The 20,222-nt window shown below is 37.6% G+C and overlaps 1 protein-coding gene and 1 non-coding gene across 2 annotated transcripts in view; both read right to left on the bottom strand.

Moving 5' to 3' along the window:
• EIF4E (eukaryotic translation initiation factor 4E) overlaps positions 1 to 20,222 on the bottom strand; it is a 34,386-nt gene that overhangs the window by 4,705 nt on the left and 9,459 nt on the right. The window contains exons 2-5 of the mRNA XM_075543999.1: positions 12,804 to 12,910; positions 7,004 to 7,099; positions 1,135 to 1,198; positions 173 to 286 (exon numbers count right to left, since the gene is read on the bottom strand). Of these exons, the coding sequence (XP_075400114.1) occupies positions 173 to 286; positions 1,135 to 1,198; positions 7,004 to 7,099; positions 12,804 to 12,910 (381 nt within the window). The remainder of the gene's footprint in view (positions 1 to 172; positions 287 to 1,134; positions 1,199 to 7,003; positions 7,100 to 12,803; positions 12,911 to 20,222) is intronic.
• LOC142444137 (small nucleolar RNA SNORA42/SNORA80 family) lies at positions 5,847 to 5,981 on the bottom strand. The gene has a single exon (XR_012783799.1). It is a non-coding gene; the product is annotated as a small nucleolar RNA SNORA42/SNORA80 family (small nucleolar RNA).

The following is a 20,222-nucleotide window of genomic DNA, read 5'->3' as shown; positions in this document are numbered from 1 at the left end:
AAATATCAAAATTCACAACCAAAGTCAGCCTATATTTCCAAAAGTGAGCTTCCCATCACTTCTTATTCTATTGGTTATCGCACATCCTATTAGTAATCAACATAAAACAGTAACTGAAGTTGCACTGCTCTAAAATTGTCTCTATAACTGTTTTATTATCCTAAAACCTTACTGTCTCTAGCCAAAAGCGATCGAGGTCACTTCGTCTCTGCTGTTTGTTCAATGTAATTAGCCATCGTCCTCCTCGTTTGTTTTTCTCATCTTCCCACATGGGCTCAATCCCATCCTACAGAGTTAGGAGAGAAAACCGGATACTGTTACTTGGTCTTTGAAAGACAATCAACAGAAAGAGCAAATAACAATGGTTAGCTTTTTACTTTATTCCCTATAACACTTCAGTTGATGTTGTACATGTGTGTGTGTGGTGGTGGTGGTGGGGGAAATACAGGATTTAAGTCAAAAGAATGGGATTGCAGAATTATGCTCCTGGCTACACTATTTATTAAGCTATCCATTCTTGGGTTCCAGATATACAGTAACTTTTTAGTACTGATGTATTTGAGAAGTTATGCACACATCTATGTCCCTGGGTAGTATCAACAGGGCTGATCATGAGAAGATTAGAGGATCAAGTCTCCCCCTACGTGTGCTAGAAGAGAACTCTGGCAATCTGCTTCTCCAAACACTACCACTGAAGGTCTATGCTTGCCCTGAACCACAATCCAACTTGACAGCAAATGGTGATACTTTTATATCCAGAAAAATATGGTTAAAGTTGTCTAATTTCAGAGTGAGTATCACTAATCTCCTACTCCTCACAAAGCCACTCATGAGTCTCCAGGACCTAGGCCACCCCAGCCCCAAATGCGGACTCTGGCCTTGCAGACACGTAGAGAAAGGATTGGGTAATCAGAGCTCTTTTCAAAATTAAACCAGTATGTACACATATTCTCACTTGTCCTCTATACTATTAATAGGGCAAAATATGTGTATGTTAAAGCCAAGTAAATCCAGTTTCACTATGAGCAGGTTTACCATAATATTAATTATTCCTAAGTATGTGGCAAGATTTCTTTAAGGAATACCTGAATGGTTCAGTCCTATAATAAATACAAAATCACCAATTAAGCATACCTTAAAAAGTGAGTAGTCACAGCCAGGCATTAAATTACTAGACAACTGGATATGGTTGTACAGACTAGGTAAAAGAAAAGGATAATTATAAATATAGGCTATGTAATGCAGAGTTTAAGTGCTTACATATACACTTAGAGAATATGATGAAAATAAACACAAAAATTCATGGTTACTTGTTTTTCTATGGAGTCAGTTTCTGAAATAGACAAAACATCTTAATAGTTCAAGAATCATGATTTTTAATTAATTTAACCTTACAAAAATATTTTAATGTAGTTACATATCTATATGTATATATAAGAAACTGAGTAGAAGTTTGAGGTGAGTTTAAGTAGATGAAAAAAACTATGAAGCAGATGAGCGCTTTGTAGACATACACAAAAGACATCAAACAAGATGAATTTCTGAACCATCAAGATAGCAAGACTGAAATAAATTAATATTATTATTCTTGGAGGTATCCAAGAGTATGGCAGACCAAAGGTTCCCAACCACCACAGACTTAAGGACTTGTTAGCACAATTTAATTATTACTGGAGCTTTTGCTTAACTTAAAAAAAAAAAGTTACAGGCTTTGAGAATTCAGTCCTTTATTAGGGATGGGATAGATCTCAAGAATGTTTCCCAAGTGTCAATGTAATGTTACCATTTGTAATGACTAAGGTATGCTAACACATTTAAGCTGTGTGTTTAAAATGGCAACAAGGTAAAAATGGCATGCTAATCCCTAATCAAAGCCAACTGAAATCAGTTTAGTTATACATGTCTACAGTTCATGATTTATCCCATTACGCTTAAGACAGGTTTTTTAAAATCCTATTTTAACTTAATCTATAGAGATACTTCAACAAGAGTTTGAAGAGAGCATTTGGCATGCTTTATTCCCCACAACTTGTCTGCACGGTGCTGGACTGTGGTGGCTTGCACTGCTGTGATGCTCGAAGCTTTGTCATTGGTATTTCAAATGCCAACACGGTCACTCAAAGGGATCAGGAGTCAGCAGAGTTTCAGACTGATAACAGACTACAAAGAAGGAATAGGCTGTCCACTTCTGAGGAATTAGGCACTGAAAACCCTATGGATAGCATGGAAACATTGATAGTTAACTTAAAGCTTAACGAAGAGAAGCAGAACATTGTCAGAGACGATGCCAGCTGAGCCCCTCAGGTTAGAAGGCACTCAAATTAAGACAAAAAGAACTAGCTGCCTTCTCAAAGCAGTCAACCACAATGACTCGGACAGGGTGAGATCTTTAGGGGTAAAGCCTTCGGGACCTTCATTTGCTGATGGAGCACAAGTCAGAATGAAACTGCTGCAAACATCAAATAACTGAACTTGAAATGGACACAGTACGAACCTAGGAAAACTTGGAAGATAAAATTGCTAAAAATAAAACAGCACAAAGATTGAAATTCTAGTTGTTAGTAAGATGAAATGGGCTGGTACTGACGCATTTTGAATTAAAAAATCATAATCAAGGAATGGCATTGCACTCATCATCCAAAAGGACAGTTCTATAGTTATCTTGAAGTACACAATTTTGTATGTGATAAGATTACTACTATCCACATTGAATCAATGCACATATTATTCAAATTTACCACTAAATGTTTACCAACCTCAAAACCAAAAACTCTATGCCAACTCATGTGACCACCCCACTGGATAGGGTAGAACTGCCCCTGTGAATTTCCAAGACTGTAACTGTTCATGAGAGTAGAAAGCCCTGACTTTGTCCAAAGAAGTGTCTGCTGGTGGTTTCTAGCAGCCCAATGTATAATCCTCGATGCCACCAGGGCTCCTCAACCACAACTAGTTAGTTGTGCAGAAACTGAAGAATTCTGCCAACAGCTTCAGTTGGAAACTGACCAAGATCCATTGTTAATGGGTGATTGGAATGGAAAAGTTGGAAACGAAGAAGAATTAACAATAGTTGGAAATGAAGTTGGAAATCACATGATAGACTTCTGTGAGACCAACAACTTACTCATAACAAGTATTTTTCCAGATGGAATACACAGAAATCAAATTGACTACATCTGTCAAAAGAGACAAAAACTCAGTATCAGCAGCTAAAACCAGGCCAGGTGCTGTCTTTGGAACAGACCACATGTTGCTTTTATGAAAGCTCAGGTTGAAGCTGAGGAAAATTAAAACAAGTCCTTGAGAGCCATAATATGACCTTGAGTCTATGCCACTTGAATTTCAAGAACACCCCACAACAGACTTCCCGAACTAAACACTAATTGCAGAAGACCTAATGAACTGTTGGATGGTAACAGGCCCTCAGGCTACAACTGTGTGTTTTGTTCTATTGTACATAGAGTCGCTATGAGTAGGAATCGACTCAACACCACCTAAAAAACAACAGGTCATATTCCGCAAGATAACAAAACAAGTAAGTGTGTGATGTCATTCTAAACAATGGTTACTATCAATCTACCACTGACAGCTTCCAGCAGACAACAAGAGAGCTGGTTATTGTGGAGATGGCCTTCTTTAATGGCATCCAAATCTTCAAAGACAAATGATTCTTGTAGATTCTTGCGTTGTCCTTTACACTGCTCTGAAGTATCTTGAGGCTTGTTTGGAGGTTCTAGCAGGGGAGCGCAGGTACTCGCATACCCTTGACTGAAGGACGGTCCTCCTCCTATCCGGGAAGGTCATCCTCTTCAACCGAGTGCACAGCTTCGGGAAGACGCACATGGAGTGGTGAGGAAGGAAGGGGGTTGGGGGGTGGGGAACACCTGCCTAGCCAGCCAGATTGGCTGAATCAACCCTGGTGATCAATGTGGTGACAGATATCTCAGTCAGATCGCCCTCACACCCTGAAGTGTCTTAATGTTAATATAGAATGGCAAATTTAAACAGAACCCTAAAACTATACACAGAATAAACTCAAAATGTTTATTTGTCACAAATTAATTTTGCTAGAAAAGTGAGAAATTAGGAAATTATTAAATATTTACTGCAAGGTAAGAGATTCACCCAAATACCTAAAAAACAAAAAAATAACTAGGTAAACACATATCTGATTCAGAAGAAGAAAATTGTTCTAAGACCCAAACTCCAAATCCTAGACAAGAGATTTAAAGGATTCTAGGAAAAAAACCCACAAATTACAGGGGAAATACTTCATGTTTTGATGATGGTAGAAGAAATAACCTTGGCTAGAAAATTAGACCTATAAATTAGCAGGACTGATTTTGTAACTTCCAACACGTTAAGTAAAAAACAATCCCTCTCAAAATTGTTGGTTAGCAACTTACACATATTTCTAATTATTTATGCTTTAAGAATCAAAACAATTATGAAATGTCCCCTGTAGACCAAACACTGGAGGTAACCTAAGAGTATGGTTTTGGACCTTGAGGAAGCAGCATCTATGACTTCAATGACCATGACCCATTTATTTTTGTGTGGGCACACTGCTACATTCATGGAGTGACACTGAAGCATCAGAGAAGCATCACTGACTCAGCAGATTCACGATTCTACACTAATCTAGATAAACAAATTAGAATAGCTAGGTAATTGCTGGGTCATTTAAAGCTCTTAACATTTTTTAACAGTTTCCTTCTTTAATGTCTCAAATAGTTTTTCTTTATATGATATCCTAAGAAATGAGAAGCAAATTAGCTTTTTATAGAGTACCGAAATGTCTTGTAAAAGATTTTACAATTTAAAATTCTTGCAGACTCCAATATGAAATCTGAAACATATTTCATCAACCCTTCCTAACTTTGACAAAGTGTAATGAAATTATCAAATTAGGGTGACAGAAACTGCCATGACCGTGACAAGCACTGAATTACGAGCATTCCAGGATTGAACATCTTAGAATTCCTGGTACAGCATATCCAATATGTTTCATGGAATAAAGTATAGAAATGAAGGCTAATGCTAAGTAGGATTCCAGAATACAGTTATGGTGCAAATTAATCAGGTAACCAAAAGGTCACACACCAACCAGACACGTTAAGTTCTGAACTACAAAGAATTCTAAAGTGAAGGAATATCATGCTCTCATTGTTAGGGGCAACTCATGTCAGTTCTGACACATGGTTAAGAGACAACAGAACAAAACACGGTTCAGTCTTGGTGGGATCTTCACCATCATTGCAACCACTGTGTCAACCAGCTGAGGGTCTTCCTCTCCTTGGCTGACCTACAAGCATGCTATCCTTCTCTAAAGACTAGTCATGCCTAAAAAGATGTCCTGAGGTATCTGACACTAAATCTTGTCATTCCCCCTTCTAAGGAACATTCTAACTATACATCTTCCAAGGCAGATATGCTCGTTCTTCTGGGAGCCCATTAAATATTCAATACATTCTACCAATACCATAACTCAAAGGCATCACACTTGTTCCACCTTCCGCATTCAATATCCAGGTTCGTTTATTATGCCGTTTATTGCTCTAGTTTTAAGGATTTTAGCTTTCTTGTTGTTGAGGTATAATCCACCCTGAAGCCTATAATCCTTTAATCTTCACCAGTAAATCCTTCATCTTCAAGTCCTCTTTGCTTTCAGCAAGCAAGGTTGTCTTACCTGCATATCGTGGAGATTGGTTGTTACTAAGTCTTCTCCAGTGTGCTAATGTTGATTCTCCATATAGCCCAGTTTCTCAGATTATTTGCTCAGCATATAGATTAAGTATACCGAAAGAATTCAATCTGGGCCATCACCTGTGCTGATTTTTTTTTCCCACTGTGCAACCCGCTTCAGTGTCCGAAGCCCTTGGGGGTAAAGCCAGGCATTGGTTCGGGGTTACAATTTGCTTTGGCCTGGGACATTAGGAGAGGCCCATGGGATCAAACCTGCCATAAATCCAAACCCATGCCGGCACCTGTGCTGATTTTAAACCACGCGGTATCCCATTATTCTGTCAATAAATACCCCTTGTTCTATGCACAGATTCTGCATGAACATAATTAAGTGTTCTGAAATTCCGGTTGTTCATTGCGATCCATAATTTGCTATGCTCCTCAGCCAAAGGCCTTTGCACAGTCAATAAAATACGAGTAATCACTTTTCTGATATTTTCAACCAAAATCCACCTAATATCAGCAACGTAATTCCAAGTCCCAATCTGAATCTAGTTTGAATATCTTGCTGTATATCCCTGTTGATATACTGCTGTAACCATTTTAAAAATTATCTGTAGCAAATCAAAATTCTATTATGATATTAATGATCAAACCCAAATTCCACTGCCCTCTATTCTGACTCATAGCAACTCTATAGGAACAGGCTGTGCTATCAATGACATTATAATTTCCTTATTCTGTAAGATCACCTTTCTTTGGAATGAACAAATTATGGATCTCTTTCAAATGAATTCTAGAGAAGATCTCTAAATTCAGGTGGCATTATACTCAAGTTTATACTTCATGTTTTCACTAATCTTTTCAGAAGTGGACCACAAGTCCTTCTCAATTTGTTTTGAAAAACTCCACTGAAACCTTTTGAGTGACTCCGCTGAACAGGAACTACTGATGGCAAAGCTTTCAGTGCCACGGTCACACACATGCCACCACAAAGTGACAAGCTGACAAGCCCATGGTGGAAGGACATCTTGGACAAAGAATAGAGCATAATCAGATATTCAGAGTCAAAAGATAACATGGCTGAAGCTTTCTAAAAATGGTTAAAAAAAATCACTAATTCAACCAGGTATGAGGAGATGGACAAGAAAAATGTAGTACTTTTTAGTGAACACTTGTTACCTTTTCACTATCACTCTTCATTTTGTGAAAGCTTTGACAGATACAGCCTCATAATTATTAATACACAAAAATTACTATCAAATAGAAAACCACACAAGTTATAAAACAAATAGCCCCCCCAAAAAATGGTACTTACGCCCAAAAATCTTCAACAGTATCAAACTTAGAGATGAGCCGAAGGTTTGCTTGCCAAGTTTTGCTTTTATCATTTTTAAAAAACCAGAGTGCCCATCTAAAATTTAAAAAAAAAAAGGAAGAAAGGTTGGTGTTTAAATTAATGGTTGCTTTGTGGTGGCAAATAATGAATAGTTTATTTCTTTAAGAGTAGGTATGAGGACGCTTCAAAAAGTTCATGGAAAAATGGAATTAAAAATAAATGAAAATTTCCCACAAACTTTCTGAATCCTCATATTCTGCGCCTACTAGAGAAGAGATTTTCTGTTGATCATGAGAATGGCATCTTTCAATGGCCCTCGAGAGACAATGACCATGTTAAATGCTCTAACAGAACAAGTTATTTATGAGAGCAAAGCAGAGCCACTTAACCAGATAAGACGACGAAGTACAGACCAAGTACAAGAAAGCCAAACTTTCAGATGAATGAAAAGGTGTTCGTTAAGAATGTTCAAAGGGGGAAATGGGAATGTTAGAACAAGGCAGCCATTATATGTCCTTCTATGGTCATCAAGTCCTAAGCAAAAAAATATCAAGATTCAATAGAGGGATTCAGTTAAGTGCTTATATAAAGTGAATTTCTATCTAAAGTGAGTTGCCTCTGGGCTTCAGGGACTGCAAATCTTTAGAGACGCACAGCCTCATCCTTCTTCTGTGGAACAGCTGTTAGGTTTTAACAGCCAACCGTGCAGTTAGTAGCTCAAAAACAATTATCCCACTGCACATCCGGGGCTCCGGAAGGTATTCTTTAGCATAACTGAATTCTATACCAATGGTAAATCAATGGGAAATGCCATTTCTTATTGATAAAGATGCTGTCAAGAAACGTCCCTAAACGGATGCAGTTTCATAGCTCCATGATTAATGCTTGAATCCTAGATATAGAGACATTTTAATATCTACTTAATAATTTGTACTTGCCAACCATTTATATATATATATATATGAAAATTATTTTTTAAATGATCAAACATGATTCTCTGAAATAAATGTATCCTATGTAAATAACTGTTTGGGCAAAATTGTTTCCATAAAGATGATTATTAGAAAATTTAGAAATAGTCTAAAAGTCTATCAGCAAAACACTGTAACTCAGTAGCCTCAAAACAGCCTTGAGGATCAGTAGTCTTGAGGATCCCAAGAGCCTCCCTTCCTTACAGTTACTCTCAAACCAAATCAGTGTTGCGAAGTTGGTGCTGACTGAACAGCAGCCCTATGGGGCAGAGAACTGCCCTACTCTGGGTGTCTGAAGCAGTGAAGTCGTTACAGGAGTAGAACGCCTCATCTTTCTCCAAAGAGCTAAGGTGATTTCAAACTGCTGACTTTGTGGTTAGTAAACCACTATACCGCCAGGGCTCCTTACATGGATTCTAGGGGATTAAAAACTACCGTATATACTCAAGTATAAGCTGAGTTTTTCAGCACTTTTAAAATGCAGTTTTTGTGGTAAAATTAAGTGCCTCGGCTGATATTCGAGTTCGCTTATACTAGTGTGTTTACGGTATTTTCAAATCAATGCAAAAAAGTTTCTTTTCTTTTTTACTGGAATGACAATCACATAAATGGCAGAAAGTCTTTTAGTGCCTGAGAAGGAAACCAGGAAGGGGTCCAAACTGAGCTAACAGTTATGGTATCCTTTCATCACCATCAGCTGTCAGTAGCAAAATCTGTTTCAATGGAGAATGCACTTGCTGATGCAGCAAAATTATTAGCGCCCTTCCCCTTCGATCTGTGTGCATTGTTATATTCTGCACAAAACACACTTTCAATGCTTATCATTGTACAATGTTTCTTTTAAAAAAATCATTTTATTGGGGGCTCATACCACTCTTATCAAAACCCATACATACATCCATCGTGTCAAGCACATTTGTACATTTGTTGTCATCATCATTCTCAAAACATTTTCTTTCTACTTGAGCCCTTGGTATCAGTTCATTCCCCCCCCTCCCTCTCTTCCTCACAAACCCTTGATAAATTATTATTTTTTCTTATCTTACACTGTCCAATCTCTCCCTTCACCCACTTTTCTGTTGTCTGTCCCCCCTGGGGAGGGGGATACAATGCTTATTTCTTTGATGTGGTAAGGAAAACTAACCATTTATTTTTACTTGAAAGAATGGCTGATAATCCAATGTTATTTATTGAGGAATGAGAGGAATGATCTTCAGAATTTTGGAAAGCTTGCATTTATTTACCAGTGAGTTTGGCAGTTTCTTATTAAAGATATACTGATGGATCTAATAATATTAATAAATTATATTCTGTGCTACTGTACAATGACATGTTTCACTGTTTGAAAGATCTGCATTAACTCAATGAACCAGTATTTCCAAAAGGTCCAACGGATGCCATAAAAGTAACATATGTGTACAAGACTCATCCCAAATATAAGATAGAGCAAGAGAAATTAACACAACAAAGTAGGGAAGGCTTTGAACAGGGTCCGATTCCATGTCTAACTAAAAGAAAAGGAAAGAGAACCATAATTATTTTTAAAGGTTATTAAAAATTCTCAATCATCTCCCAACTGCAATCTACATGGGACCAGATCTTCCTCCTTATCTTCAACCAAAACAACACCATCACCACAGACTAAATGCAGAAGAGGCTCAAAACTCTGAAATCCAACTGACTTCTACTATGCTTTGAGCATAAACATATTTGCCTTATATGTTTTCATGAAATTTTAAATTAACATGTAGTGGACTTTAAAAATATTAAAAAGCTTTTCTAAATTCTCAGGTATATTTTCTAAATATATGAAGTGATAAAATCCACACAGAGCTCCTAATTTTTTATGAAGAGGTTGAAAAAAAGAATTTTCAGAGCTGTTAATTAAAAAATAGTACAGAACTTCTATGTGACAGAATACCACACAATTTAAAAAGTTAACTAACTGCGTAGATAAAGCTTTCCTATATCTGACCTGAATTCCAGTAGTCATGGAAGGAAATCATTATTTCACTACCAAAAATTAAAAACCTGCCAAAAGCGTGTAGCTCCATCAACAATAACATAAGACAAATGATTTGGAAAACTTATTTTTAACATAATTCCTCACACTGAATAGGTTACCAAAAAACGGTTACCATTTAGTTGAGTTCGATTCATGGCAATCCCATCAGACTAGAAGTGTTCTCCACTAGGTTTACAAAGGCTGACTTTTCAGAGGAGATTGCCACGTCTTTCTTCTGAGGTGCCTCTCTGGGTGGATGTGAACCTCTACCATTTCAATTAATAAACTAGTTAACCGTTTGCAACTCCCAGATATATAATGACTGAAAATAAACCTGAAAAGATTACCCGAAAGAAACAAATAGACACAATCACTAAAGTGACTGACTAACCACCCCTCAACGCCCACACACTAAATGAACTACATAACATAGATACTTTTAAACCCCAGGAAAACAAATGCCAATTTTAAAATAAGACATTACTTTCACTTATCATTTAAGAGATTGATGATACTAGTAGTGGAAATAAGATTTTCTCAAACTTGTAGGAGTCTTAGTAAAGAAAACAGTAATTTGGTCGTATCTACAAAGATTGGTTAAAGGGCAGCCTTTGAATATCTAAAATTTCAACCTGTAACTATACAGTATACAAGTAATAAAAAGGATGCACAGGGCAGCATTGTTTGTAAAGAGGGCAAAATCTATACTCTTTAATATATAAGTCTGCTAAAATTCACAACTGTACATTCATACTATTACAAATCTATTCCCCTATGATTTTAGACTCAGAAATTTTTATTCTGGGGTAATTTTATTCTGTCCTAAGGGATCATACAAGCTGGAATGAATTCAATGGCATTATACTATGTAGTAGTTAGACATGAAAAAAAAGAGGCCTGGTGGAATAGTGGTTATAAGTTGGACTGTGATCTGCAAGATCAACAATTCGAGACTGTCAGATGCTCCTCAAGAGAAAGACAGGGCTTTCTACTCTCGTGAAGAGTTAGTCTCGGAAACTCAGTGGCAGTTCAAAGTCGCGAGGAGTTGGCATCAACTCAAATGGCTAAGAAGTTTATGTGTTTAAAATAGTGAGGGAAAATGTGCACATAGAAACAAGTCAATAATTTTATCTTCTGTACAAATATATACATATATGGGTTGGAATCAACTCGATGGCACTTAACCACCATGCATACACCCAGGTATTCTTTAACATAAATCTCATAAATACTGGTGTCCTGGGCCTCTCCTGAGTCGATATCACTTCTTAAGACAATTCTTGCTCACTGTTGTGGCTTTGATTATTCATGAATTCCAAATTAACCTCTCCCTAGTTCTTTTCTGAGTTCTCACATGCAACTCCTTGCTAGACATAGGGCAGCTATGTGAACAAAGAATCCTTAATCTTCCTGTCTAGAACTAAAGTCCACCTTTCTCTCCAAACCTACTCTATCCATAACCATTTACCTTGTTGTTTATGTCAGAACTCTGATACTTTGCCATTCATATTCAATCACCAAACTAAGGGAGTAATTTCTTCCCTAAATCTCTCTGTATTTTATTTTTTCCGCTTCTACTAATACCTTTTAAGGTTTAGGTTGCTATCATCCTTTGCCTGGAATACTCCTTCAAGTTCCTTCCTCTGACTCCAAACATTCTCCATAAAATTCTCACTCAAAACTAACACAGAAAGTTTCATGAAATAGAACCTCAGAAGCTCTACAGTCTATGATTAATAATGGCTCAAACTCTCCAACAAATGTATTTTCCAGCTTCATTTCTATACCACAATCTTCCTCTCATCATTTTCACAACTGATTTGATGGCAAGTTTTTTTTGTGTAGTCCTTACACGAAACCCTGATAGCATAACTTAACGGAATGCACTCAATGTTCAAAGGAAAGCTGGTTTGAACTCAGATGAGTAGGAAAAAAGACCTGGCAATCTACTCCCATAAAGGTTACAAAAAAACCCTCCAGATTCACCGTCATCAGGTCAATTCCAATTCATAGCAACCTACAAGGCAGATGAGAATGACCTCTGTGGGTTCCCAACTATCACTCATCTTTTCTCCTGTGGAGCAGCAGGGGGTGGTTTCAAACTGCTGACCTTGTGGGTTTGCTGTCCAAAGCACAAACCAAACTCTTTATATTATACTCCAGAGGATTACACAGGCTAAGAAACCCTATGGAGTAGTTCAGCTCTACCGCACAGGGTCAGTGAGTCAGAATCCACTCGCACAACACACACCACCACTGTGGTCCTAACATACCAGAGCTCCATAACATTCCATTCTTTCATCTCTCCTCTGAAAGACTGAAATGCTCTCCTATCCTTCCTTACCCACCTACTTAATCTATACTGTCTTAGTTCACCTAGGCCTGTTCTTTCCCAGGAAGCCTTCTCTGGCATCTAGTTCTGTAAGCACCACCTTCTCCACAACTTAAGTGATTTACTTCTATTCTGAGTATATTATGGATTTACATAACATTGAACTATACATTTCATTTAGCTTTCACTCCCATCTGAGTGTGAGTTCTTCTTAGGACAAGCTCACTATATTTCCTGACTCTTTAGTGTTCTCAGCACCTGTGATAGTAATTGGTAGAGTACATACTCCTGGAGGAACAAATTATGGATGTTATATAAAATGTTATGTTTAGTAAATCTACTAAAATAGAGGCAAATCAGTGACTAATTTGTTTTAAAGTAGAAATAACAAAATGTACAAAAATATTTTTTCCCTTAAATTAATAAAGGGCCAATACTTATTAGCATATTAAGGTAATGGAAAAGACTCACCTGTTCTGTAGTGGATGTTTAATATAGTGTTCTGGATTAGCAATCTCCTGATTAGATTCTGTTTTCTCTTCTTCTGTAGGTAGGGGATTAGGAGTAGGAGTGGTTTCCTATTAGAAAATGATAAAACATTGCTTAACACAACCATGACAACAATAAAACTCAATCAATATGCCAATATTATCTTTTTTAAAAAATCATTTTATTGGCAGTTCATACAGCTCTTATCACAATACAACAGATATCCATTGTACCAAGCACATTTGCCATCATTTTCAAAACATTTTCTTTCTACTTGAGCCCTTGGCATCAGCTCATTTTCCCCTCCCTCCTCTACTCTCCTTCTCTCCCACATGAACCCATGCCAATTTTTAATTATTATTTTTTTCAAGTCTTATACTAACCGATGTCTCCCTTCACCCACTCTTCTGTTGTCTATCCCCCAGGAAGGGGGTTATATGTAGATCGTTATGATTGGTCCCCGCCAACACGATCTTCTTAAAGGGAAGGACCTATAGGAATTATTACACAGAACAGACCCACGACCAACCACTACAAAAGGCTCCAGACTGTCCATTCTAATATGTCCCTATGGACCAAACATTCCTCAAACTTACACAGACAGTATTATTTTATAAGCATATGCATGTGTGTATGCGCACACACACATATAGATATAAAATGTTAACTCTCCACTTGCATAGTTTTTAATTGAGACGGTCATACAACAAAGATAGGATGACAATCAACCATCCTCCCTAACACATCATTCACTATATTTTAAACATTGTTTTTGGTATTGAGAGAAGAACAACAAAAGATGACAGTTAATAATAGGAGAGTATGTCATGATGACCAAAAAAGCTTTGTAAAACGATCACGGCCTTACCATATGTCACGCTATTGACCCTACAGGAACTTCCAAGTTCACAGTTGTTATTTTCAACTGGCCCTTCGCAAAAAAACTACACACTAGCTTGCACCAAAATCTTTTTGAGGATAAGCGTAAGTAATATTTTCATCTGAAGGAATATAAAGAGTCTGGAAATAATCATTTAAGACAGGTGGTCATCCTATTCCTCCATGTAGCTTTTCAGCCTATTATAAATTCGTTTCAATAAAACATACAGCCAATGAACATCGCCAAAAGCTGAAAGAAAAGTAGTGGCACTGCAACAAGCAATTGGGCATCAGATTAAATTAAACCAACAAAGTTGGAGATCAAGTTGAAGATGCATGACCTAAAAAGGCCTCATCAAATAGGTGAACATGAATGATAGCACTGATTCTAAATTATAACAGTTTTTAATCAACATGTGATAGAATATCCAGGATTTTTTACTAGTCTATAAAGTTGGGGGTGGGGGGGTGGGCAACATGCAACGTTTTGATTTTGCACATATTGCTATTGTGACTAACCCAAGATTTGCTTGACAAAGGAATAAATTTAAAAGTCTACATAGTGAACAGACCATTTTTATCAGCCTTTTACTCTGACAGTAGATTTAAGTCTTCAAACAGGGAAGTACTGAATGACATTTCTTACATTTCAACCAGCTTAAAACCAGTGATGGTCTTCAGAACAGAATAGCAGCTTCAATGATTAGAGAAAACAGGTAACACAATTTGTTAAAGTGCTAGAGAAAAATGAGCTGTAAATTGGGCCAACATACCTATAAAATACCCCCATAAGTACTGAAATGGCCTGTTTGAATAGTGTACAGGGGCTCAACAGCATTAGGAAGACAGAATTCAGGCCCAGCTTGCTAGTGACAGAAGTCCGACTCCAGCAGCCTCTGCTGCCCCAGTGAAGGGTGAGGATAGATACAGCGCAAGTCTACTCTGTCCTATGCCATCTTATTAGTTGGAATTGACTCAACAGCACTGTGGTAGATTCTTTTAGCCCTCTAGAATTTCATGTTCAACATTTTAATTTACAATAATTTGTCTTACCTTCTTACATTTAGATGGCATATACCAAATCTAATAAAAAATATCTGTAAATCACTTAATGGTATGAATTACATGTGAAAGCACTAATATTAAAATCCAAGTATAAAACGTACTTATTTTCTCAGCAGACTTTTCTCATGGCTACATTTGGCACTGACAATCTATTGGTACAATCCATTCTTAGCAGCCAGTTAAATTTAAAAGCTCATTAATTATCCATTCCATATACTTAATATGCAGTTTTCTGGTAAATTACTGCAAAAGGGGGAAAACGTTCCTAAGGAAATATAAGTGAGGTCTGTCTCGCTGTAAAATCATGATGCTGATTTCTTAATTTCAAGACATTTTTTCCTCCCTTATACCCACCTTAAATATTCAGGGAGGTGTGCTGCTGGAATCATGTAAGGGGGGTGCTGCAAAAGCAGTTGCCTGTAATTTATCCTGGATTATGGATCTAGCACAAAATCTCTAATTATCAGGAAGACATGGAGTAAAAGGGTTGGCCCAAGGCTGTGGAAGAGTGGGGGGTAGAACCTATGATCTAGAATATAGTTTCGGGGTGGCTGAAAGAGAGAGTTTATAAAACTAAAGAACTAGAATAGGAATTTGAAGTAAGGTTGTGAAAGGCATCAAGGTCAGGCTAAAGGGGTTAACCTTTCATCTTGTGAAAAATCAAAGTCATTAACTGATAGGTCAAACAGAAGGCAAGTAAGGGCACAGGAGACAGGCAATTTAAATTCTGGGTATTACACCTGTTTGGAGATGAGTTTATGAGATCCAAATAAAAATGTGCAGTGATGGGGAGGTGGGGGAGTGTCTCGGTAGCTCAAAATAATACAAGAAAAATGAGAGGGGGGAAAAAAGCTGAGCAAGAATATGACACAGACTAAATACAGAGTCCATAAACCTTATAATTCTGCTCTGAACCCATACAGTCTCTGATTGTGAATCAGCTAGTTAACAAACAATGACAAAAGTGGGAAATTTAACAATTCGATGCAAAGAATTTCATTACGAGGGGGTATCCCCCCAATCCAGAACTCCCTCCCAAGTTACTGTTTATACTCGAGTAGAAGCCGACTCGAGTATAAGCCGAGGCACCTAATTTTACCCCAAAAACTGCATTAAAAAGGTGTTGAGCTTAAGTGAAGAGCAAATGCCTTGAGAATGATTGGGACAGGGAATGTATGGGTGTGCTTTATACAATTGATGTATGTATATGTATGGATTGTGGTAAGAGTTGTTGGAGTCCCTAATAAAATGTAAAAGAAGAAAAGAGGAGAAAAAAATGATTAGGGCAAAGACTGTACAGATGTGCTTTATACAATTGATGTATGTATATGTATGAACTGTGAAAAGAATTGTATCAGCCCCAATAATTTGTTAAAAAATAAAAAATAATTTAAAAAAAAAAAAAGGTGTTGAAAGACTCGGCTTATACGAGTATATACGGGTATTTCAAGTTTTGTTTTTTTTTTAACAAAACAATCTTATCACCTTCAAAGTACTCTCCATTACACTTAATACATTTGTCAAATCTGGGATTCCATTCTCGGAAACATATTTCAAACTCATCTGTTTGGATGGCTGACAGCACCTCCCTCACTTTTTTCTTCACCTCTTTTTCAGAATCAGTAGCTGGATAATATGATTAGTAAACCATGTTCAAGTTTATTTCCTTATACTCTCTTTCTAAAACTGAATTGAAAAGAACATCTGTGGCTGCATCAGAACTGTAAAGGACATTATGGCAATGGTAGGTGAGATTATTCCTACAAATCACAACCTTCCAGCACTACATTCAACAAAGTTATGGAATAATAAAACAAATGAACAAATCTAATTGTGACTCCAAATAACTACAGAACAGAGTCTAATTGCTCCATAGGGTTTCAGAGGCTGTAAACCTTTTAGAGACTGCCTTACCTTCCTCTCACAGAGCGTCTGTGGGTTTGGACCAGCTAGCAATGCAATACAATGAACAAAGACCAGAGCAGGCAAAATACACAGTGTTGACATTAACTTTCTCAATTTAGCCAAACTGTACACATTTTCAATTGATAGGTATCACTTATAAAAGTAGTTATTATGTGTCAGGCAATGTGCTACATATTTTATATGTGTACACTTTGTATTCTTCAAACAAACTTAAGGTCTGGAAAGTCATATACCTCTCCCTCCTCGTGTTCTCCTCTTAAACCCAGGCCTGTCAAGACTTATGGCTAAGGATACCTTATGTTCTACTGTTATCTGATCATCCAAGTCTAGCTTGTTTGGTGTTTCAGCATAAATTATGATTACTAGAATCCTTGTTCCCTCTCAAATATCCAGGATTAGACAACAGCTTATATTAAGAAACCAAGGTGCTATTTCTGGGGAATAAAATGCCAGAGTATGTATGATGTTCTGCTCCAGTCTTGGGCTCAACAACTTCACTCACCTTGCAAGTCTATGCCACTGCCCATAAACTAGTAGAGAGGCTAGAAATGCACTCTCCCTGCCCCCACCCCTATGGACACATACCAAATTCCACTGACGGAGAGAAAAAAAAGAAGCAAACACCAACATTTGAGTTTTACACACAAGAGAGCAAGCACAGTATATGCTGATAAGGCCTACACAACTAATAAGTATAAATAAAACCTTTCTTTTCAAATACCAATAATTCTAATTGGAAATTTATTTAATAAGTTACATGCTAATACACTTAACGAATCACTCCTCTTCTTGCTAGTATCCAAGCACTCAGTTCTCAGGTCGCTTTTCAAGAAATGTGCAATTCCCTCCAGCACCACCCACATACAAATGAGTACAATTAATTAGTATACAAGAACAAATAGTCACACCATTTTTTTTGTTTTTTGTTTTATTTAGTCACACCATTTTTCTTAAATGAAATCAAAGCTTGCAAGAAACCTTTACAACATGCCACATAAATCACAACTGCTTTGGGTTTTACTTTTCAGGACTATCAGCTACTTTCCTCAGGAAAGTGAGAGTAGGGCTTTTGCAGTTCTCTTCCTGGTAGCCACGAGTTATCTGCCAGTTGGTCATACGATAGTGGCTGTGTGTGCTGTTGATGGGAGAACACCACCAGTATTTCTGATACCAGCAGGGTCACCACTCACATATGTCAGCTGAGCTTACAGAGTACGACAGACTAGGTAGAATGACCTGCTGATCTATTTCTTAAAATCCTGGCCAAATTGTACAGCAGTGGTACAATGTCTGGAATAGCAAATGAAAATGAGCCCCTCAGGATAGAAAGCGCTCAAAATATGACTAAAGAGTTACCTCCTCAAAATAGAGTTTCCCTTAATGAGTTGGAGGAAGTAAACTTTCAGAACCTTCATTTGCTGATATGGCACAACTCAAAATAAGAACAGCTGCAAACACCCATTAATAATCAGATCATAAAAGTATGAAACAAGACAAATTGATATTATCAAAAATGAAATCGAATGCATAAAAATCAATATCCTAAGCATTACTGAGCTAAAATGGACTGGTACTGGCCATTTAGAAGTGAATAATCATGTGGTCTACTATGCTGGTAATGACAAATGGCATCCCATGTATCATCAGAAAGAGTACTTCAGGACCCACCCAGAAACACAACACTGTCAGCTCTAATAGTGTGTCTATATACCTGCAAAGTTAATGACTAGTACTGAAGTGGAAGTACAAACCGCTAATGCCAAAGGAACTAAAGATTTTAAAGCTATTTCTGCAATTTGAAATTGATCAAACAGGCAATCAAAATGCATCCATGAAGAGCTTACCTAGCTAGCCCAGGTATTGGACACAGGCAGGGCCTGAGTCCCTCTCTGCCCTAGACTGGCAATCCCTGCACTCAGTCACTACCCAAACTCTCCACTTTACAGATGGAAAAATTGAGGCCTCAAAGGGAGCCAAGATCACATCACAATGTAAGGTAAAGCCAAGACAAAAATCCACATACACTTGTTCAACAAACACTGTATTTATCAAGTCCCTGCTACTAGGGTTGCCTGATTTAGCAGATAAAAATGCAGGCAGCCTAGTAAAATTTGAATTCTAGATAAACAAATATGAACTACTTAATCTTAAAAAGATTCCATTTTTTGCCCGAAATTGAAATATAACTGGTCTTCCTGTATGAGAAGGGCTTCAAAAATGGTCATGGGAAAAATTGAAAAGATGGATTAATTACTAGATTGGAATACAATAACTGGAAATGAAAAACTGATTATTGGAAAGTACAGCCTTGATGGTAAAAAGTTTGCAGGACATCACATACTGAAACTTTATATAACCAGTGACTTGTTCATTGCAAATCTTTCTTCAACAACATAAACTGTGATTATCCTACGACTATGGACATGAACCTCACCAGATAAACGGGTCAAACCTAACTATGTCTGTGGAAAGAGAAAAGAAGCTCAGTACCATTCAGTCAGAACAAGGCCGGGCACCACCTGAACAACTGACTGTCCCTACACAAGCTCAAGTCAAAGCCGAAGAAAACCAACTCGAGTCCAGAAGAGCCCAAGTATGTCCGGGAGTACATCCTACCTGCCTTTAGAGACCTTTTGACACACTGAACACTACTAATTACAGACTAGATGAGTTGTGAGGCATCATAAGGCATCAAGGACATAATATATAAAGGAAAAGGTTAATTGCAGAGACAGGAAAGGAAGAAAAGCCCAAAATGAATATTAAAAGCCTCTGAAACAGAATAAACATAGAATAGCTATTGCAAATGGAAAAAATTGAGGTAAAAAAGCTGAACAGATTTCAATGGACAGCTTGATAAGACAAACTATTACAATGAAATGTGAAAAACCTGGATTTAAAAAGGGGGAAATTGGCATTTCTAAAGCTTAATGAATTGAAGAAAATTTCAATCAAGGGTTACAATATTGAAAGGTAAGGGAATCATCAAAAGAAAAGGGGACAGAATCGGTCAACATTGAATCATTTCAGGAAGAAGCATTTAATTCAAGAATTGATGCTCTGGCCCACCAGGCCGTGAGGATGATGTTCCTGAGTAGAGCAGCCAGTCCACAGAGAGAACAACATGCCAATCAGTGACTAAGGGCGATACAGGGGACTGCACCGGAGACACAGTGTGGGAATTGCACCTGACCTGATCCCACCACACGGAGGCAAAGCACTGGGGGAGTGCAGCGGAACAGCAGGGAATGGAGTGGCAAGGTCCCCAGGGAATGCTGAACGTGGACTTTGGGGCCAGGGCGTGGTGCCCTAACAGACTGGACTGGAAAACGCTCCTAAGGGCCAGCAAATGATCCCTGAACTAACTACAAGCTTTTCTCTTGTGGAAAAAAAAAATTGATGCTACTGAAAGGAATGTCCACGCTTCACTGAAGGCATCGGTGGAAAACAAGGTTCCAAGAATGAACTGAATCCTAACTTATACACCACAGCCAACAGATACAGAGCTGGAAGTGCTCACTAGTCTGAGCC

This window comes from Tenrec ecaudatus, chromosome 3 (assembly GCF_050624435.1).
Source record: "Tenrec ecaudatus isolate mTenEca1 chromosome 3, mTenEca1.hap1, whole genome shotgun sequence".
NCBI classification, from domain to species: Eukaryota; Metazoa; Chordata; class Mammalia; order Afrosoricida; family Tenrecidae; genus Tenrec; species Tenrec ecaudatus.
This window is presented reverse-complemented; position numbering and strand designations above follow the sequence as displayed.